The following is a 22,794-nucleotide window of genomic DNA, read 5'->3' on the forward strand; positions in this document are numbered from 1 at the left end:
AGCACAAGATAATCTGGACTAATGCACAGCATATACACATACAGACGCATAAAATACATCATAAAGCCCCATTATAGAGGCGGACTCTTCTAGTGCAGCATGTTAAGCCCCTGAATTTTCATTGTGAATGCAAACACAGCTGACATACTTATTTCCAATCTGTCCCCTTTCCAGCAGAGGCCACCAGGGTCTGAGTGTGTGTGTGTGTGTATGAAGGGTAATGGACAATTCATGCCCAAAGGACAAACACACACCAAAAGGACACGTGTCTCCCACAAATGGTTAAACACCCTCAACACATCTTTTCCACAACTACATTCATCTTAACTCACAATGGTTGAACACCCTCAACACAGCCCCCCCCCGAACATTTGAATGTTGCATTCCCTCATTTTGTGTACCACTTAACAGAGTGCCTCTTTCTCCCAACCTTTACCCAACTCCAACTCCAGTCAGTAGACCCGGTCAGCTGCTCCACCAACTCTGTGCTGGGGAGCCCTCCTGCCTCCTGCAGCATAGATGAACTCTGCTGCCCTTATTTAACGTTAAAGACATTTTCTTCCATAAATTGTTGAACAACAGCAATTTATACACGTCTGCCATTAAAGTGTAAAGAATTGTCAGCTATTGTTGTTTTTGGGTTGGCCATGGTCATGCTTTCTACACAAATAAATGTCCTGAATGATGTCAACAAGGAAATGTTATGCTTTCTTTTCAAATTCCTCCATGTCGGCTGGCCTAAATTATTTTTGATAACTAAAACCACAGACTGAACCTCTTTAAAGGCATGCGGTGAAGAGGATTTATTCAATGGAAGATTCACAGACACAGACAGACAGAGAGACAGACAGGCAAGCTGTCCTTCTCACCTGTCTGGTCAGTGCCTGCTGAGACCACATACTGTCTGTCTGAGCCGACTCTTGCTCTTCTGAAGTCACACAACTTCCTCCTAAGCTCACATTGCTGCCTTTGACCGATAACGGTTTCCGCCTGAACGCTCCTGTGCTTTTGCTATGCATCTGCCAACCAGTCTTTATCACTGCATGCAGTTGATTTTGTTTTATATTCTCTATAAATGATGCGCTTGAGTTGTATTCACTTTAAGATGGTATGGATTTATTTGAAAATGTCTTTGCTGGTGCTTACAGCTAAAATAAAAGTTTAGTTTTGGATTTGTATATTTTGTTTTACATTATTGTATGAAGCCATATTAATCTTTTCCACAACTACATTCATCTTAACTCACACATGCTTCATATTCACTGGTGGGGGGCTGTGTAAAAGGATGTGCATTGCTCAGACAGATTGATGTTTTATGACCCTCATAAAGGGAGTTTTCTTAAGTAAGTGGGGCTAATGTATGATGGGGGGTTGCTTTGGTGTGGCATATGCCTCTGCAAGCCTCACGTTCCTAATGTTCTAGACGTTCCCACACGGTTCTAACTCCGAAAACACTTCCCTTATCAAGTGCCATGTGCAGACATATTATGGATAGCCATAATGCACTGCCACTGCGCTGTGCCCATTTGACCAATGAGCCTTGGCCTACTGGGTCTTTAATAAGGTCCAAATGACCTGAAGGAATGAGTGAAAGATTAAGGAGCTGTGAGGTGTGTGTGTGTATGTGTACAGCAGAGTTGCACCAGGGTGTCTGTCTCTGTGTGCTCTTGTGAAGGTCTATGCCCATGTGTGTGTTTATGTGTTGTGTCTGAGACTACGGAACTACTGCAGATCTAACCACACATTCTTGGAGGATTACGGCAGAGGGGAAACGACTCTGGGAGCCGAGCGTTTTGCAGGGGGTTTGGCAGTGATATGAAAGCTGTTTTTAGTTTGCTCAGTCAGTGATCTCTATCTGATGTTTTCTCTCTCTATGTGTGCGTGTGTGTGTGTGTGTGTGCACGCCCATGCTGGTATGTATGTGTTGTTTAATTGGGATGCGAGTGTGTGCACAACCAAATGTATTTGTGTGTTTGCATATTTACATTTACATAGTCATTTAGCAGACGCTTTTGTCCAAAGCGTGTGTGTGTGTGTGTGTGCGTGCATGTGTATCTGACTGTGTGTGTGATTAAAGACAAGGTGGTGTGGGCTCTGAGTTTTGGCTGCGGGCCGGTCTCAGCAGGGAGGACTGGCTTTCTGTCCTGATAAACTGCTCAGCTGCTCGCGTCCGCCGGGAGGACGCTCCTCGCTCCCCCCACCAGCATTAAACATTTACAGCACAGACAAGCTGTGCTACAGGACCTATTTCTGTTGCCAGAGCTGAATTATTCACAGAAAATGAAATATGAATTTAGGAGGCGGGCAAAAAAGAAGAAGAAGATATAGAACAGACACATCCCAATACGTTTTGAAATTGTGCCAGAGGTCCATAAAGCGTCCAGCTTGACGGGTCACTATGTCCGAAATAAAAACCCATAAGGTCTCATAATAATGCTTGCCAGAGGGTCTCTCGTTTTCATTCCATGAGGATATGCTGAGCTTCCACAGAATAGAAACCAGGGAGAGAGGGGGAAACATCTGCAGAGCCGACCCAGTCAGCCTCAGACCTTGGCACGGAGACCCGAGAGTCTCGCCGGGTCAGGCAGACTGCAGATGGAGGGCTGTGCTGTGCTGTGCTGTGCTGTACACTAGGGTGTCCCACATCTTGCTCAAAGGGACATGATATTTGGGATGGGTTGGGAGAAAATGGAGTTTGACAGATGGGGAGAGTCCATGCGGGATATTTTCTCCACTGTTGTTGGGCAGAGGTTGGAGGAAACACAAACCATACCCCGCTGGATGGTGCAGTGATGTTCAGCCTCTCACTAACTAACTGAACCAGCATGTTTAGGCCTTGCAGCTGCTGGACACTTGCTGCATAGGGTATAGAAAACCAACCTTTTAAAACTCCAGGCAATGAGTGTAGTGATTCTATGTTACACGTTTAAATGTTTTGTGAAGACAACTGAGGCTAGCGGAATTTAAGTGTTTTTTTGCCATTTTGGTATCATTAGAGTATAGCAATGCTGGGCGGAGTGCCGCATGGGGTGGCTTTGCTGTGGATGAGGTGGCCTGCGTTGCTCCCTCGAATCCAGCTAATCTCCTGCATGTGCCACCATCCCTCCTGTGACCTCAGAAACGACTAATCTCCAAACCCATCCCCCAACAGCCAATCATGTTTCTGTGTGAAACTAGGGTAGCATACTGATCCCCCTCCCCTCCCCAAAAATACAATGTTTTATAACCCCCCAAGAAACATTATAAGATGCCTATTAGGCTCCTTTTAATTTGAATGTGTTATCAGCATGCCGGCACAGCCCTAGAGGAATTTGTTTCAGTGTGGCCCAAGTAGGACAAGACATACAGTGTAACCAGTCAGAGCAGTCCCAGAGCTGGAACATAAGCCTCATATTCTGTGACATGTATTATCACACCACAGACGGCACATTGTATATCAGAAGTCAATGATATCGATGTACACAAACACAGTGACACTGAAAAGCAGCTTGTTTATTCCCAGCATTTATTCTCAAATGTCGTCTGTGCCAAGGTTCACACATCCCTGTGGCACCTTGCTGCTTTGCTCCCAATACTGGATCGAGGCTTGTGGGTTAAGACAAGACTGGGTCTTTTGGCACCTTGCCCCGCTTCAGAGATGATACAGCTGAGGTGGAGTGGACAGACATGCTGCTTTGCCTCAGACAGGCTTTTATTCCGTCAGACTGATTAGAGGCCTGAGCTATGTATTGAGGGAGAAAACCCGTGGTTTCTGTATTGACCTGCATTTCAAAACACGATTACACTATTTCAGAGGGTTTTTTTTCTTTTTGTACGTCTGCCACCTGTGTGGTAGTGCAAAGCACCGTTGTTGTTCACAGGTCAGCCCTTAACACGGTGGTTCGATGGGACAGGGTGCTCCAGTTTGTCGGTGTTCTTCGTGTCGCGCTGCATGCACAGGATTAGCCCAGCGTAATGGGATCAGAAATCACCCCCTGCTGTTCGCTCCTGCCCGCAATAACACACACACACACACACACACACACTCACAGTGAGCCCTTATGGCTCTGCTTCACATTCACCTACATCTTCATTTTCGCAATGTTTGAAGCAAAAAAGCCATAACAGTCCTTTAGCCCTTTATTGGCCAATAAAACTGAAGAAAACATTAAGCTGAAAGTAAATGCTACAATGTTAGCCAGTGGCTAATTTTCAGCAGGTGATTTAGATGTGGCGAGCGAGAGACATGCACACTTCCACGCCTCTGCTCACACCTCCCTTCATCACCCACCAGCTAGCCAGCTGCTGAAGGCCAGGCTGAAGACATTATCTCTGGCTGCTCCACCTCTCTGGTTGAAAGGGAAAACTTTTGCTATGATGCCATGCCTCACGGATATTATGATACCCCTTTCTCAAAGAGATCCTCCTCCTCTTCTTAGATAGAACTGCACGTTGTGCTTTATTTGTACCCTCTCCCTTTCACTTTCTCCTCTTCCGCCCTCTCCCCCCCCAGCACTTACACCACAGCTTCCACAAAAATGCCTCAACCTTCTGACTCCCTAAGGGCCAAATCCTCTTATGGGAAGGGCTGGATGGCAATTCAGTCGCTGTAACTGTGAGGATTGGAGCAGATGAGCCGGTGAAGCGGTGAAATTACATGCCCCTCCCACCCACCCGTGGCACTTCCACTCAGCTCCGCCAAAGCTTTTATCTGTGCAGATAAGGGCCCATTTGCAGGACAGAGTGATGATGGACCACTTGCAGAATGCTGGTTCACGTCATTCATTCTCCCCCCCCCCCCCCAACAAACATGTTCACTAGGGTCAGTGATGCCAGCAGTACAGAGAATAAATGCTGAGAGATACTCCCATGCCTCACTTTCTCACGTTGCCTCACGCACCGCTTCTTAGTCAACACAGTACTGAAGTCAAATAAAGTAAACATTTTTACCATTTATTACCCCCTACTGATCCTCTTATTATCCATGCCAGGTGAATTTAAGGGGCCTGTGGAAAGAAGCCTCTCCATTAACAAATGCTTGTTGGTCACTCCACATTCAGTTTGATCTAAGCAAGGTATAATTTAGTTTGGAAAAGTGAAGCACCTTTTTCTAAAGGCTCAGTTGTCGTAGCCCTGAGGAGCAAAGTTGGACAGCGGCAGCTGCTCATCTCAGCTTCCCTCTGCGGGCGTTTGGACACTAAGGGCTTTATTGTCCGGTGGCCTTTGCTCCCACGTCTCCCACCACATTCTTTGATGTCCTCTGGCCCTGTGGGCCGCCGGGGGTTAATGAGCCGACACCAGACGAGTCACGAGCTTCCTGTCAGGGTGGAGAAAAGGTCTGCTATTGGAGGTAGGACAAAAGCTGCACAAAGCCACCGCTCTCTTGTCTTCTCCCACCCTCGGTTTTTGGCTGTCATGGAGGAAAAAAAGAGTGAGAAAGAAAGAAGTCTGGATTAAATTAAAGTTTGAACTGGCAGCTAATTTATACATCAGAATCCTTTTGGCCACAGGAGGTGTTTTTTTCCTTCTTTTTAAGGGCTGATTACACAAAGCACCCTGACTTGGGCTAATGCTGATTGAGGCCTGGTCTTTATCAAGACAGGCTGAAAGAAACAGTCAAACAGGGTGAATGGTGTGACAGAATGAAGGGGAATGTGTGTGTGTCAGTGTGTGATGCTGGTCACATAATTGGAAGATGGCAGACTTCACCTTAAAGAGCCAGTTATTCAGTCTCAACCTTATATCAAGAATGTGACACCTTCCATTGAATTTTTCTCATTGAGTTCACACTGCAGCAGGCCTAAAGCATTCCCGTGTGCACACACATATTTGTGTACCACTCTCAGAAGGTTTCCAGATAGGGATGTTTTTGTTCTGATGAGAAACCCTCATTTTAATAGAGCTGTAGCTCTACTGACAGGGATCTGGCAAAAGTTCCCCTCCATGCACTGATGAACAGCATACACCTGGCTTTGTCACAGTTGCATTTAGTTTCCTATGCTTTTTGCTTTTTGAGAGGGTGTGGAAGTAGGTCATCACATAGAACAAAGTGATTTCTATGTAGTCCTAGTTTCATTGTGAATTTATGTCCGCACGAAAAGAAGTCTGCCAACCGTGTCCCCTGATGGATCGCTGCTGGCTAGTCCGCTCTGCTGGCTCAGAAAGACACGGAGCAAAATGTCGTTTTTCAGGTGTCGTTTCAAAAGGTAATTTCAGCTGTACTGTCAGAACTTCAGGGCTCTTGATGTTTACGACTGTAATTGGCCCTCAATCAGAATCAGAGTTCATTGTATTTGATTTACCTGGCCTCTGTGCTGTATATCTTTACAGACTGCCATTTAATTTGCAATATCCATTCACCCATTCATATTTTACATTTGAAACTGAAACTGTCTTGAAAGTAATATGTTAGTCTTGCTTTAGTTAACTACAGAGATCTCTGGGGTGTGTTTATGCGTGTGTGTGTGGCGTGGTGTTGTTGATTATGTGTACTGCGGAGATGATACTCAGTCTTCCATCCCCTACACACACACAAACACACACACACACACACACACACACACACACCACCACCACCGGCCCCTCATGAGGCACCACCTGTGTTTGTGGAGGAATGAAGGAAATGCCAGACACGCAGCAGCCTGAAAGGGAGCATTCATCCCCCGCGCCCCGGTCTGCCAGCACAGGAGGGCTTGGGCAGGCACGGGACGGCAGAGGGGGGCAGGTGTGAGGGAGAGAGAGACCCGCTGCTTGTGTGGCTGTTCAGTCCATGGGCTCCACCTGTTTTGCACAAGCCACTTTGGTTTTTGTGTCCAGCAGGATTTTCTCGTTTATAATATCGGGAAAATATGATTATGTTTGATGTTTTAGATTTTTCACACTCTGTAGAGTAGTGTCTGCCTCAGTTGGCAGTCATCTAAGAGTCAGTGTGCCAAAATTGTGTTAAGCTTTTGGTGATTGACCCAGGCTCATGTCCTCTGATTAAAGTTGCTAGTAATCCCTTTTCCCTTCATATGGAAATGCTTTAGAGCAAGGCCCTTGTTTTCGTCTCCAAGCCTAGACCTGGCAGTTTATCCTAAAGTCGCTGTGGAATGTTGAAGTAGAAAATGTGCTGACACCATATACTCAAGACCAAGGCTTTTGTCCCCCAGGACTGAGCTGAACAGAGCAATATTCAATCCAACTGTGCAGTAGGGAACCAAGTTGTTGCACCATAGACAGCTCCTGATTGAGGCGGTTTTGCTTAACATTCAGATACCCCCCTCCACCCGTGACATCTACCCAAAGTCCCCACACACACACCCATCGTTAGAAGCCTCCTGCCAGAATTTCAGCCCCAAGTTTTTCATTTCCTCCCTGTATTGGATGCCTTCCTCCAGCACGACTGTAACCTCTAGTTGACCAAAGGACATTTCCCTTTCTGAGGCAGCCAGCAAGGCAACAATCCCCCAACCCCTCCCACCCCCCATACTTTGCCTGCTTGCACCCCTACCACACACACGCACACACACCCACACACACACACAGCGCCAACTCTAGAGAGGCTGGCAAGGGAAAGGAAATCTGATTCGCCTCACGCAGAGATGGCTGGGGCATTTGAGAGGTCGCCCCAGCTCCAGAAAATGAGCTGCTAACTGTGCTAATTTCTAACAGGATAGTCATGCTAATCGCACAAGGGACCAGTTCCGATTCCCCCGAGTCCAGCGCTACGCTACAAATCTATTAAGTCCAAAAGTGCCTCTGTAGAGGTTACTGTGACCACATGGTTATTAATTTCATTGAGAGGGGAAAAAGATGATGACTGTGTAGAGCTGGGTGCTGTGTGGCATGTTATTGCCTGTACTTTAACCCGGGTCGTTGAAAGAAAGACTTTTTCCTGACTCATTCCTTCACTGACTTATTTGCCTGGCAGCAGGTCAGGAGTGTGAAAGTTATGACCTATGTTGTAGCGCTCTCCTATAATGAGCACTATCCATTATCGTAGCCCGACCTATTATCCCGCACGACCTATTATCCCGCAAGCGCTGGTACACGTTACTTAATATTGATTTCGGTGTCATCCAGGATCGCAGATTTCGGAAAACTTAAGTCCCTGCCCAAAAAGGGTATTTCAATTAGCTTTGTAGCAAAAATGGCACATATACAGCGTATTGAAGTGTATAAGATAGTGTTGTAATACTGCGTGTACAAACCAGCCTGATACAAATAGTAGAATTTTGATTTCGCGACGTTCGGTGTAAATTCTTTTTCTTGTTGAGCTTGATTCCCAACGGCGTTTTACATCAATGCGGGATAATAGGTCGTCGCCAACTTTGTTGCCATTTCGCGACTGTACAAAACAAATCGGAAAATACGTTAAGAAATGTTCCTGCTGAGAGTCAAACAAGACTTCGTGCATGTTCTACACACCTGTCACTTCTGAAATATGTAAGGTTGATTCATTAAACCATATTTATATTGATAAAAACATATTTGTTAAGCGGATTTTTTGGTGGCCCGCGGGATAATGGTCGCGTTACTATACCCCTTAGCCACAATAAACATCTCATGAAGGCTATTGAACAGTCTCACATTATTGTTCATGAATGGTGACACTTGTGCAGAATATTTAAAGAAAATATGTTTATATAGAATATACCATAGACGGTGAATTTGATTGTGTAATGATTTTATATAATGTCTTACATTCAGTACATACTAGTTTTCAAACGCAAATTGTTTCCGCAATTTATTTGCTTTTTATGGTATGACAATGTGGTGCAGTTACCTTGAAGGTGGACCAACAGTTTAGTTCAGGAATGTGTTAGTCAAGCCAAGGTTACGGACCAAAGGGATTGTGGATGCTTGTCGTGCAGGGGGGAAGTCATTGGAATGTAAGTGGATCATTGTGTTTATCATGCCAGTCCTTAATTTAGTTATGTCGTGCCCCTCAGGTCTGCAGATCGCTGGAGCCAGAGTGGTGTTTTATGAAATTGTATATGTGTTATTGCCAGCTCCCAGAGATCTTCTCCTTCTGTTTCGACTTTGACTGCGGGGGTATGGACCTGCTGAGCTGGAGCAAATCTTAAAGTCTCTTTCCCCAGAACGGACTGGTAGATGAGGGCCATTTCCCAGCGTATAGGGTTTCAGCGTGCACAAAGACTCCCAGCGTTCCCCAATGTATCAAAAAACTGTTTCACTCTGTAGAGGAATTTACCGTAATTCCCATAGCGGAGAAGGTGTGTGTGTGTGTGTGTGTGTGTGTGTGTGTGTGTGTGTGTGTGTGTGTGTGTGTGTGTGGACCCATGCAGAGTGATGATTGGACCCCTCTGAGGTTTCGGCACAGGCCAGATCAGTCCATCAAACCCAGACACTGCAGTGAATCCAAGAAGCCCAAGGGCTGTGGGAGAGTGGCTAAACGAGGCTTGCTTTAATTAGTCTGCTCGTAAAATATCTAGAGCGCTAAACTGGAGTCACTCAGCCGTTTCACTGCAGCTGCGAACGGCCCGCCTGACAGTAGGCAGGTGTGGGTGGGTAGCGTGATACATTACCCATAAACGAGTGAAGCACAAAATGGAGTGAGAGATGATGTATTGTGTCAGTTCTGTGGTCTCTCAAAAGGGAGTTTGCTTATTGAAAAGAATTATGACTTAATTTTGCTGCCTCAAAGCAGAATGAAAAGAAGACTGCAGGTGTTTTGTGTTGGCTGGTGCAAAGCATCAAGGGAGTATTTCTTTTTTTGTTTCGTTTTTTTCTTAAGCCAAGCTGTGTCTGTGTGCCTCTGTGCTTTTTCTTTTCGCTTTCCTGTATTTTTCTGGAAACTATGAAATGGACATTCTTCCCTTCAGGAAGTAATACCAGAGAGAGGAAGTCATAGCTGCAGCTTGTTTTATCCTATTAGCAGCCAAAAGGAAAGAGCTGTGCACTCTGACCGAAGCTCTGCAGAGACATCCTCTCTTGGTTCAGACTGGAAAAAAACAGAGTAGAGGGTAGAAAAAGAGAAGAACAGAAAGTGGAAGGTAAAGATAGAGTGAGAGGTGAAAGAGAGGATTGTAAAGATTCTGCATCAGAGAGGAATAAGGATTGCAAAAGTGAAGGAAAATAAAACATTGAAGAGACAGATGGAGAGTTAGACAAAAAGGGAGTAACGGTATAGAGTGGAAGGACACTAGGAGAGAAGGATAGGTGAAGACAGCAGCTGTTTTGTTGTGATGTGGATGAGTGGCGTGTCGAGCGGCCTGTGCTCCCCTCTCGCCTGACCTCCTTGTGACCCCATCCGGCTGCGTCGGTACCGAGGGGAGCGTTCCCAGTTTCCCTGCAAGCATAACAGTAGACATCTCCTCTTCCTCATGTGCCACAGTTAAAATACATCACGGTAACACAAACGTCTGCTTAACTTTAGACGTTACTCGATCTGCCGCACCTCCCTCTCAAACAGATCCATCTTAATTTCTTCCAGAATTTCCTCCAACTTCTCCTTCCAACCCTGGTTGGCATAAATGTATTATTCTGTGCATTTGGGGCAGCTCTGATATGCCTATGCTGGAGTTGATTTTGACAAGGTGTTTGTTGACTGAAGAAATAGAGAAACCTTTGCGGGTGAAAAATTGCTTCTGACTGCACCGAGCTGGCATCTGCCTTCAGAAAAAAGGAGCTGGCTGTGTTCAGGTTCCCCTCTTCCCGTTGGTATGGTAAGGTTAATCATCAGATCTGAGGCGAGTGAGGGTATTTACCCTGCATGCAGGCCTGAATCTCTCCCCTATGCAGGGACTCAGCTGCAGGGTCTACTGGTTTTAATTAGGGGCCCAGGCTGTGATTGTTTACCCAGGCTTTATGGGGATAGATGCGTCAGATGATGGAGCTCGCTAAATGGCTTCTCTGGCCATTAATGTGCTGGTAGTGACAGTTGGCTTCCGTGTAGTGATGAAAACGCAACAGACTTGGAGATCTGTTTCCAAGCCACACTTTTTCGGGAACATACCCACACATGCTCCTGAGTATGGTGTTGAACTATACCGATCATCAATGTAAGGTCCTTGTGACTGTTTAGCCACAGCCCTTGTCAACCCGTTCATCTGCACTCTCGTTTGGCTGGTGGTCTGTAGGGTTCTTAGGGGACAGTGCTGGGATGGCAGGGAGGGTCAGGAATTTGGCGCCCACTCGCATGTGTCTGCCAGGCCGGTTTGTTGTGGAATCTGAGCTGGTATTAATCCACACTGGCTGTCTGGATGAGCGCACACTTGCACTCTCACCAGAGTTACACCACCCACTCCCACCCCCAAACTTCGGGGTCAGGAAACAGAAAGTGTCCATGATGATGATCACCAGTGTACGCCAAGGACAAGTCGTCTTCAAAGGCTCTGGACTGCGCTCAGAAAATCCACCTGAGAGGCACAAACCGGGGAGTGTGCTGTCGATAAACTGCAGAGAGCTGTTTTGTGGCTCCTCTGGTTGGAACAGTAATACATGGACTTTTAGGAGAGCATGGGGGAATCTGATGTGTGTGTGTGTCTGTGCAGGTTTGTGTGTTTGATCTTCCTGCCAGAGGTCTGGATTTTGTCCTTTAACACGATTTTCATATGTTGGGTGATAAGGCTTCACTGGCTGCGTCAGTGGAAGCTCTGGGCTTGCCAGTGCTGCAAAGAGGAAACGACATAAGCCAGGCCCCAAGAGAGAGACATGGAAAGATGGAGTGACACAGAGAATGATGGAGAAAGAAAGACAGAAGAAGGGGCAAAAAAACAAAAGAGGGAGATCCTACCCCCCTCCTCTCCCCTCCTGCCTGGCCAGAAGAGGTGCTTCTGCTTTGGAGATTAGCTGGCTCGTAGAGGATGAGTGATGTCACCACCCAAACTTCTCTCTCTCTCTTTTCTCTCTCTTTCTCTCTCTCTCCGAATCATGGACTGGATCCAAGTCCATTTCAGCTCGGCCTTTACGGTTTGGACTGCGCTTCCAGCTAGTAGCCCCCTCCCCTCTCACTTCCCCCCTTCTTCCCCCTTCTCTTTTTGTCTGCTCTGAAAGACTATTAATTAGTTCCTGATTATGATCCCCAGGAGGGCAGTAAAATCTCAGGCTTGGAAGAGCACCACAAGTTATTCCCTCCTACTCTCCCTCCCTCCATTTCCCCCCTCGCTCCCTCTCCCTCCCACCTGCTCCTTTTTCTTGCAGATGACTCTCCCTCTTCACGGGTCGGTTCCAGCCAGGCAGACCCAGTGCCATCACAGAGCCTTGTCTGTCTGCCCTGTCACCTCCTGCTGTGCTGTGCCCTCTGGCTCTTCCGCATCGAAACTAAAGTGTGGATAATCCAGTGAGCGTTCACTTCAGGACTCTCAGGTTTTCCTTAATCACACCTTCTACCAGCATGGAGAGCCTCTTGCTTGTCCTCTCAGTCTATTTAAGCCCAGAAGGAACTTCATGGGTTTCAAACCTTAAGGTTCTACCCAGAACCTTAGTCCACTCCGAGGAAGGGTTCTCTCATATTCGCCATAGGCAGTGAATGATTACTCATAGGACCCTCAGAAGAGTTCCACAAAGAATTAGCGTCCGGGGATGATTCTAAGCAGTCTTCAAGGCTTCCTCTGTGAACATAAGCTGATAAACCCTAAAGGGTCGTGCGTATCTGCTGTCAGCTAGCGGGTGGAAACTGCAATGGGTTTGAATGGGGCGGCAGGCTCAAATAAACCTGTATGTGAGGAAGCACATTATCTCTGCTTGCCCTAAGCCTGCCATTCAAATGGATCCATTCCTTGCCCACAGGCTTTTGAAAAAGGCCCCCCTTCTCTTTTCTTTGGGGACAGTAGGGTAGCTTAAGCAACACTAGGGTAGCTAACACTAGGGTTGCTAAAACAACACTAGGGCAGCTAACACTAGGTTAGCTAAAGCAACACTAGGGCAGCTAACACTAGGTTAGCTAAAGCAACACTAGGGCAGCTAACACTAGGGTTGCTAAAACAACACTAGGGCAGCTAACACTAGGTTAGCTAAAGCAACACTAGGGCAGCTAACACTAGGGTTGCTAAAAAAACACTAGGGCAGCTAACACTAGGTTAGCTAAAGCAACACTAGGGCAGCTAACACTAGCTCTCTTTTTCCTCTCTGGGGCTCTTCCTTTGCTCTTGCATCACTCTGCCGTCATCCCTGCCACGTTGGCTCTGGACAGGCCCAGTCCATTTGTTTCTCTGAGAGCCTCCGAAGGCCCTTATCTCCAGAAGCTGTGGCCTAGAGATGAATGCTTGTGGTGACTGGATGTGGAGAGTCTGCAGGGAGCAAGAAAAAGAGAGGGGGAGAGAGAGAGAGAAAAAGAGAAAGAGAGACAGGTTAGTTCTGTTGAGGCTAGCTCTCCCTTAAGAAGAGGTTTAGTCCACAGAAAGATATGAAAAAAAAACTGTAACACAATAACGCGATGAAGAATGTGGTTTTTCCTGGATGGGTTATCTTATTTGTGTGTGTGTGTATGTGTGTGTGTGTGTGTGTGTGTGTGTGTGTGTGTGTGTGTGTGTGCAGGAATTCATCCCAAGATCTTTTTTGTTGTCCCTGGTGTGTGTGACACAGAGTTCCTCTCTGCCCCCCCCCCCCCCCCCCCTATTCCTGGTGGTTTGTCTCCTGTGAGTGTCTGTCAATATGGATTTGGACAGGAGGTAGGCCTATAGAGGGGGGGTTGAGTTAGACCCCACCCCCACCTCCTCCTGGCCCTCTGTGGCCGCTTTAAACAACATGGCTCCCAGCGCCCAGCACACTGCTTCGTGCACAGGCACACACAGAGAGTCCTTTCTGCCTTTCAAAGGTTGCTAGGCATGGACATGCAGCTTGACAGGCTTTTAGTGAAAAGTAACCTGCAGGCAACAGATTGTCTTGATGTGGCAGTAATCTCTCTCGCTTCTGTGCGCTGGCTCTCTCTTTCCTTCTCCCTCCCTCCTTCCCTCTCCCTTCCTCTTTCTTTCTTTCTTTCTTCCGTAAGTCCCCCCCCCTCCTCCATCTCCTACTCCTCCTCCTCTCTTTGACTATTTTTGTACTCCTTTTGTTTCTCTCTCTCCCTGTGTTTCCTTTTCTTTTGCCCCCAATATTTCTTCCTATTACCACTCCTCCTCTCTCCACCCTCCAACCTGCATCCCTTCTTTGCTCTGCTAGGTTTATATTCCTCTTCTCCTTTTCTCTTGCTCTTTCTGCCTCTTCTCTTTTTATCTCCCACAACTCTGCCGCACCCCTATCCCTTCACTAGTTCTGTCATCAGGATCGCTCTCTCTCTGTCTCTGTCCCTGTCTGTCTGTCTCATCTCTTTCTTCCTTCTCCTCCTCATGTGTCTCTTTTATTCCCCAAGTTCACCATGACCCCCCCCCCCCCCACCCTTTCTTTTTCCTCCCACTATCATTTGCCTCCTGCTGGTGTGCTGGTCATTAGTCACCGGCGGAAGTATCCGCAGCAGCAGCAGCAGTTGTCTCCTAAACAGGAGCCACTGCAGCACAGCCCCCCCCCCCCCCCCCCCCCCCCCCCCCCCCCCCCCTACCTCTACCACCCTCCTGCCCCTCTGTCTGTCTGGCCCTTTTTGTGGCACTCGTTAGGGGCCACAAATCATTAAGGCCAACTCAGATGAAAGGCCTTGCGACGAGACAAGATGTCAGCGGTGACTGCGGCCAGCAAAAAAACAAAACAAAAAAACCCCGGCAGGTTCAATACCCCACGCTCAGGAAACAGTGGGGTGCCTGCACCAATTTGACCAAAGCTAAAGAGCACAAGCTAGTGTTTCCACAGCACACCCACATCCTCATCGTTCAAGTCTGTGAAGTTAGCTGCTCTAATACATATGTTGCGTGGGTGGGCTGATTGTAAAAAAGACAATACATTCCCAAAGTAGACGCGTAATGAAAACACATTGGTGTTTGGATTCTTGGTGAATCTCATGGTGAGAAACTTCCAGTGGCATGCATGCTCACCACCAGACTTGATGGGAATGAAAGTCTTTATTTGATGCTTCCGAACAGGAAACCTGCTGCAGTATGATGGGCTGGTAGACTTGGGCTGGCTCTGACTACTACAATGAATAGTGAAATGAAAACGTTTTATTGAGACAAATTAAGAGATTTGTGCAAAATTCATTTACTGGATCATTGAGTGAAGGCTTAATTGCTCCCCTTCCTGGCAACAGTAACATCCTCCTATGGCTCACAACTTTCATCACCTCGCCACTAAAAAGTGTGTGTGTGTGTGTGTCTTTGTTTGTGTGAACATGTGTGCCAGCTCGAGTTTATTTCTGTTTGTGTATGTGTTTCATATTTGCTTGCGGCGTGTGCCAGGGTGGGATGTACGTAAGCAGCCAGGTTGTTTGCTCAATCCCAGACTTGGGGAGTTCAAAGGAAGTCTTGCCTTTGGTTGGTCATGGGGCTAGTTTGATGAGTCCTCCATAGTCTCGTGAGGTTATTTAGGGCAAGCTTGAGGAGTCAGATCTCCTGAAGAAGTTCTTCTGAGCACCGGCAGAACTGGAATATAGACCAGGTTGTGTTCATTAAACTGGCATAACAACACCTGCGATGGATGATATCTTCTGGCCACAGCCGCTAAGTAATTAGGCAAGCCAGGTGCATGGCTAATTACGTGGTGCATTTCTGCATTGTGTGTCTTTTGGTCTGTGAAGATGCCTTTAAGACTCTTCTATGCCTTTAAGACTCTTCTATATCAAAGTATACAATCCTCCCCTTCTGTCTGTCACTCTCTCTCTCTCTCTCTCTCTCTCTCTCGCTCTCTCTCTCTCTATATATATATATTTATATATCTCTTTTCATTTCTATCTGGATCCCTGTCCCTCTGTTTCTTTCTTTTTCTGCCTCAGCCCTGCTCTCTGTAGATGTGTGTGGCCCACTTCCATGACATCCCCTAACACTTTCCCAGTGTTTGATTGGAGATACGGTTCCTTGTAGTTGTCTTGAATGCACACTGATGTGCACAGGCCTGTTCAAAAGAGAACGATAGGGCTAGAAGGCTTGGCGGACAGGAGGAGGGCACCAGAGCACTCCACAGAGGAAAGGTTAAGATAAAGTTCCTTTGAACACATGCTCAGGCCTTTGATCAAGGATGCCGGGGATGACTGGCTTTCTCTTTCTGTAGTGAAGTCAGTGCTCCTTTCAGACAAGTCTTTTTCCATTGTTTGGGGTGTTTCATCGGCTCCTCCTTTCACCACTCTTTCAATCACACACACACACACACGTACACAAAAACAAACCATCATGCCTTTGTTAACATGCAGATGTTGTTGCCTGTTGAAGGTGCATGGAAACACACTCACTCTATCTCGTCTCTCTTCATTTATTTATTTCTTTCTCTCTTTCTTTCTTTCTTTCTTTTTTTCTTTCTTTCTTTCTTTCTTTATATAACACACTCCCACACACACACACACACCCACGGACAGACACTCATGGAGCAAACATAAGGATACACTGCTTGACACACACATACACAGTCCCAACCTGCCTGGCTTTGTCTGGGTGAATGGTGGCCCAGCTCTCTCTTGTGGAAGAGGAACATCGCACACACTGGGGCACAAAGGGCTGCCGGCAACGCTTCTGTCTCCCTCCTGTCCTCTCTGCTTTTTTGTCTTGTTGTCAATTCAGCAGCAGAGGAGTTCAGAGCTCAATAATGGATCATTTCTGTAACGTGCTTGTCATCTTTTGAGGCACAAAGTGTGTGTGTGTGTGTGCGTGTATGTGTGCGTGTGTGTGTGGGTGGGTGGGTGTGGGCAGCCTCAAGCAACACCTTGCCTTGCCGAAACTCCCAGGGTTGATTTATGGTTGGCTATATTGTGTGAGCTCTGACTAAGGAGCATCAGAATGGAGGGAGGGACTTAGACTGGACAGGACTGGGCATGAATGGAGGTTGCCATGGGGCCGGTGGGATATTTCACCACACACATAAACACCTCTTTCTCATGCACAGTCACACACCCATGCAAACACATTTAAAAACAAAATAGCATCATATGTCTCCTTGGACATGGTAATCCTATGGAGTGAGGGGGAAACAGTGTTCCTGGATATAGAGAAAGCAGATCCGTACGTTTGCAGATACACGTTGATATGTAGTCTATAACTAACAATTTGTGTATGTAAACAATACCTTTTATAGTGTGGTAATAAAAGTAGAGTCTGCATTACTTCGTCTGCAGGCATTCCCCTTTATGTTCCGCTTTTATGGGACATTGTCTGCACTGCCCGGTAGTGAATAACAAGGAAAAAAACAACCGACAGAGCTGTGACTCTATCAGCTCATCTGACTGTAGGGTGAAGGAGGGGAGTCAGGTCAGCAGACCGTGCCTAAAAATATCCGGAGAGGTCCTCTCATTGCCCACTGCACTGACAAATAACAAGGCATTTTGCTCCCACTAAAGAGTCCCATTAAAGGCCCCCTCAATGCTGTTAAATCACTTAAATTGATTGCCGCTCGAAGACTTTTTAATGTTGTTTTAATTAGCTCTCACCTCATAGTAATGGCAAGGTCAGACGGTCCAATCTGTGAAGGGATCTGGAAAAATACTTGCGTGGGTTTGTTTCCAACTCCGCAGTGCTGTTTTCATGGGATTGATGAAGCCAGATTGTGCTTGCATGGGAGATGGGGGGGGCGGGATCTGTAGAGAAGGAAGTGTTGTAGTGTTTAATATTTAATGTGTGTTTATGTGTTTATTGCTCTTACAGTTAGCGGTCTCGGCAGCAGATGACTTGTACCTGGAGGACACAGGGTCCGGGGGATACCCGGAGGACGACGACGACTTCAGTTCTGGCTCGGGATCAGGTGAGCGTGGTTAGATGAACACATACTTCATGGACTTACATACTCAACACTGCAGTGTGTACACTCCCATATGTTATAGTCTGCTACACAAACACACTTACTTCTATAAAGCCAAGCCAAGTAGCACCAAGAAATGTAGTCTGCATCAAGGACATATAACATGCCATTGTCACTATGAAGAGGTCAATTTTATTGTCAATACATTGCAGAAGAATTTCTGTTTCAAACCTTTTGTATTAATACGTGTGTGTTGTGTGTTGTGTGTGTGTTGTGTGTGTGTGTGTGCGTGCCGTTGTCAGGTATTGGAGAGGTCATAGAGGAAGTGGTCACAGTCAACACTCTGTACATAGCACCAAATAATGCAGTGCCCACGGAGGACTCCACCAAAGACTTCACCCCCCGAGTGGAGGTCGTCACACCCAGAGACACACCCCGGGAAACGCCCAGAAAACCAGTCAGGACAGAGGTGCGTCACACACACACACACACACACACACACACACACACAGACACAATCACACCTGCATTTACGCAAGTACTCACGCACGTAAACATACAGAAACGTAACCTCTCTCACACATTCAAAAACACACACATTTCACATAGAACACATGCAAAGTGCAGACACACAAACACAAACATCACACCACTGTATGTGATGGTAGCAGGTCTTTCTAGCTTACTGAGCGACTAGAAATCTATTTATGCGCTGTGCACACTCAAAAGAATTGCTTGCTAGGTGAGTTGCAGCATTCTCATCATCAGAACGATCAGCACAGCTCCGAGCTGAGAGCTTTTCCTTGCATGAAAATAACTCTCTGGCCACTTCAATTCCTCTCACATCCCCCAACATTTCACTTCTGAATAGAACACAGGTGGTGAGAGTATACTGTAAACTATTGATGCATTTCTGCAGGAAAATGTTAGTGTGATTGCGTCACAGCATGAGAGGACCATGACTTTTCGTACTCTATGCGAGCTACGTGAACGCTGCAATCTATGCAAGAATGGTTACTACCCCTTGTTGGACACTGTACAGGGCAGACTGCTTAAGTTCGCATATGTAGTTAACATATATATAGAGTAGATAATTAGACTAGAGTGTAAAAGGCAAAGTATGACCGGATATGTGGAGACAAACTAACCGTAGTGCCCTATCGTAGGTTGTTAGTGGCTAAGTTAGTTAACATAGGCTGTTGGCTGGCACTGCTTATTAGCTATTACACAACTGAAAACGTGTCAACTAACAATCACTGAAAATGAAAGTTTGCCCCAAACTACACAAATAAGTAGGCGATCTTATTAGACTTTGAACTAGTCAGCAGATATCAGTTCATTATTGCTAGTTCAGCGTTTAGCATGCAATTTAATCTAGTCCTTCAAATTAAAAAGGTGTCAGCCATATTGAATGTTCTTGAAACATGGCAGTCAGGATAACAAAGGTTTCCAAAGTTCCCCAAAGTGTTCCCCCATTAATTTCAATAGGAAAAAGGAAAGAACCAGTAAAATAAAAGAACAAGAAAAGAACGTCTCTGGGATTTAAAAATGTTTTACTTGAGGGCTGAACGGGATCAAGACTGACATGTCAGAGGAGTGGCGTTGATATTTCAAAAGCGCTAGGAGCAGAAGTGTGGAATAAGAGAAAGGCCACCTCCTAGAGAATAAAACTGTGATCGTGTCACACTGACGCAATCACACTAGCAGCCCTTTCATTAGGTGCCAGTTTGTACAGATGCCGAAAAGTCACAATGAACTCAAGACTTAAGAAAGTGCCCACAGCCAATTATTTCACCCTGTGAGGTCACCATGAAGGATGGGGTTCATTACCAGAAGCTGATTTGGTTCTCCATTAGTGCCTAAATGGACATCTTTAATGACAGTTGAACTGATCACCACAAACACTCAATCATTTTCCTCAATTGATTGTGTCAGAGTGGCAGTGATTTAATGAGACATTAGACCAACCGTGCTGCAGAGGGATGGCTACTAACTCTCATTCAACTCGCTCTATTTCTCACGCTTCCTGTCTTCTTCCTCTCATCTTACACCTTTATCTCCAGCCAACCCCCATCCCCCTCTTCTTTGTATTTGTTTTCCTGTTTTATGCTTTTTGTTTTTTCTTCTTCTTTCCTTGTACTCTGTTTTTTTCCGTTTCTTTTTCTCCAGATACTGTGTCCTCCCCGACATGTCTATATCTGCTCTTACCTTTGTACCTTTTGCCTTTACCACTCGCTGGCTCCCTCTCTGCTCCTCTTTCTCTTTATTTTGTCTCTCTTTGTGTCTGATACTCAACTGGTTGAGCAAGTTGCTAACAACACCAAGGTCATGGGTCCAATTCCCAGGGAGCGCTCATCATGCGAAAGTGTTTATCTCGCCTGACTGTCAGTCAGGTTGGATAAAAGTCACTGCTAAGTGAACGAATGAATGAATGAATGAATGCAAATGTCCCTCTCTGCCCTCCAGCCCCCTGCTCCAGCCACAGACGACCCTCGCAGGAAAGCCCCCGACAGCACCGCAAGTGCTCCCCGCGCCCCCGTGGACCCCTACGAGGTGCGCTCAGAAAACCTTTTCCAGCGGACGGAGGTGCTGGCAGGTATGTGTGAATGCCCTCGGCCCAAACACACACACACACACACACACACACAGCCAGTCTAAGACACAGAAAGAGGCAGATGCAGTGGTGTTTCTAGTCTTGGCGCAGTCCTCTGCTAGTCGTGTCCCGTCATTGTTTCATGCCTGGCCCATTCTTGTCCTGCTCTCCACATAAGTATTTTGCCCTGCTTTTATAGTTTGTGTATGGCCCCATGATTTACTGTGACACCACTTTAATTTGTGCAGTAGGAGGAGTATTATAAGAACTATATTCTGGGATTTGTATTTGTAATCATGCAGAATATTTAGCATAATGTGTCTTGTTAGTATCAAAATATTATGAGTCACAAGAGGGAATGTGTTTGAAAACGTGTTCCAAGTTCTTCAGCCACTGCCTATTCTTTCCCACATGGGCCTGTGTTAGTACTGCAGGAAGTATGTGCCTTCCAGCCAGTCAGAGACAGCGAGGAGAGAGGCTGCACCTTTCAGCCTCCCACTAATAAAACCACAGAAGAAGCGCTCAACAAGCACAAACAGATGTGATTGTTTATGTTCCTGTGGTGTAGGGTGTTACCAAATCACAGGCAGCCTACCGTTACTCCTGGGAGGGCAGAGGAAGAATGGCCACAAGTCTAAACTAGCCCTCCAACCAGACACTACCACAGTAGGGCGCTCACAGAAGTGGCTCGGATAATTTCAAGCCAATAAACGTAATGATAGTAATAGTGTCTCTGGGGACTTCTTTCCCCACTCATCTCCCCCCTTCTCCCCCCCCCCCGCGCCTCGTGTTTTATTGAGGCGCTCTACATAAACTGCCTTTCCCCTTCTCGCTGGGATGGTGAAAAGTTCACCTCTCAGTTTGCATCTGTTTTTGTAATACCCGTTTGTCAAGAGAACTGCCAAATAAGGGTGGGGGGGAGGCAGCTTATCAGCAGCATTTCCACAGCTGGCAAGAAGCATATCAGTGGCCCAAAACGCACTCCAGGGAAAGGACTGCACGTATATTCTTCTGATGCGGCCCCAGTGGCTTTATGTCGGTTACTTTCAAAACAGGCTGATTGTGAAATGATCAGGCTTTCTCAGCAGCTTCCTCTTGACCTGATTCTTCAAAGGTCACTGGACCAAAAGGATAGTGTCCTTGAGGAGATACAGTATTGAGTTTGAAGTATGGGTATAGTTGCTGAAAGACACATTTAATATCCTTTGTTTCCTCTGTGTCTACAGCGGTCATTGCTGGCGGAGTCATTGGATTCCTCTTTGCCATCTTCCTCATCCTCCTCCTGGTGTACCGCATGAGGAAGAAGGACGAAGGAAGCTACGATCTCGGAGAGAGAAAGCCATCTGGAGCGGCCTACCAGAAGGCCCCCACCAAGGAGTTTTATGCGTAGATCTCCCATCATTATCCTATGACCCCTACCACCCCACCCCAACCCCTCTCCTTTGGAACACCCACCACCCCCACCCCCGCCCCCACCCCTTCCAGAAAGCAACACTTCACAGTGGGAGGGTGATGGTTTCTGATCAACGACCACCACCAAGACACGGAAATAAGCAAGACCTGAACACAAACACAACAGTTGAAAAACCAGAACATATTGGATATTGGAGAGCTTCTAAGTAGAAAATTGTAATTAAGACCTCTTCTTTCTTTTTCTCTCTTCTTTTTTTTTAAAGGAAATTATGAGGAGCCAAGCAACGCTTATTTTACAGCGAATCTGTGTGTATTTAAACCTTATTTTGTGTCTTGTTTGAAAATGGCTGAAAAGAAAACCCAATGTCGAAATCTGTACAGGCGAGAAAACATTATTTGCATCTGTCTTCTGTTGAAGGAGCTGGTATTAGTCACTGACTACTTTTTAACTGTAGCAGTATGTATTTGTAAAGAAAAAAAAAAAGAAACGTGGAAATAATTGAATATAATTGTCCTGTATCAGTCCTGCTTTTTTTCTTTATCTTCTTTTGTCCTAGCATGTCTAAAGTTGATCTTCTTAAAAAAGGTATATTTCATTAATTTATCTTTTTTTTCTCAGATGTTTTTAAACGAATGCCTTTTTCTGTAGATTCCATGAAGCTTTTCTGTCTTCATAATTAACTCTAACGGTCAAAATGTAAATGTCCCCCCCTCTGGCTTACGATGTTTATTATTTTAGTTTTTGTCCTCTGTTTCTCATTTCTCATTAATGCATTTCAAAAAACAGTTCTAAGCTTCCAGTGAGATTCTCACTGAATTTATTATTGTTTTGTTCAAATATAGCTTTAGGTCAATACATTTGGCAGCATATACATTCTTCAACGGTCATCAGTTCTCAGTGATGAGAAACAACGGGTTGCCCTTGGGGAGAGGACAGATCCTCCCCAAGCGTACCCCCATGGTGTATTTAATTATTTAATTTAAGTTGATTATCATACGGTACATGTGGACACTCTCCTAATCGGTCTCTGTAGAGTAGTGTGTCTTAGGAGGGGCAT

General features: G+C 46.1%; 1 protein-coding gene across 1 annotated transcript in view; it reads left to right on the plus strand.

Moving 5' to 3' along the window:
* Positions 1-21,773, plus strand: part of sdc2 (syndecan 2) — a 30,142-nt gene extending 8,369 nt beyond the window's left edge. Inside the window, exons 2-5 of the mRNA XM_080837393.1 lie at positions 17,637-17,733; positions 18,033-18,199; positions 20,197-20,326; positions 21,550-21,773. Of these exons, the coding sequence (XP_080693519.1) occupies positions 17,637-17,733; positions 18,033-18,199; positions 20,197-20,326; positions 21,550-21,713 (558 nt within the window). The 3' untranslated portion in view covers positions 21,714-21,773. The remainder of the gene's footprint in view (positions 1-17,636; positions 17,734-18,032; positions 18,200-20,196; positions 20,327-21,549) is intronic.
* The last annotated feature ends 1,021 nt before the right edge of the window (positions 21,774-22,794 follow it).

This window comes from Sprattus sprattus (assembly GCF_963457725.1).
Source record: "Sprattus sprattus genome assembly, chromosome: 4".
NCBI lineage: Eukaryota > Metazoa > Chordata > Actinopteri > Clupeiformes > Clupeidae > Sprattus > Sprattus sprattus.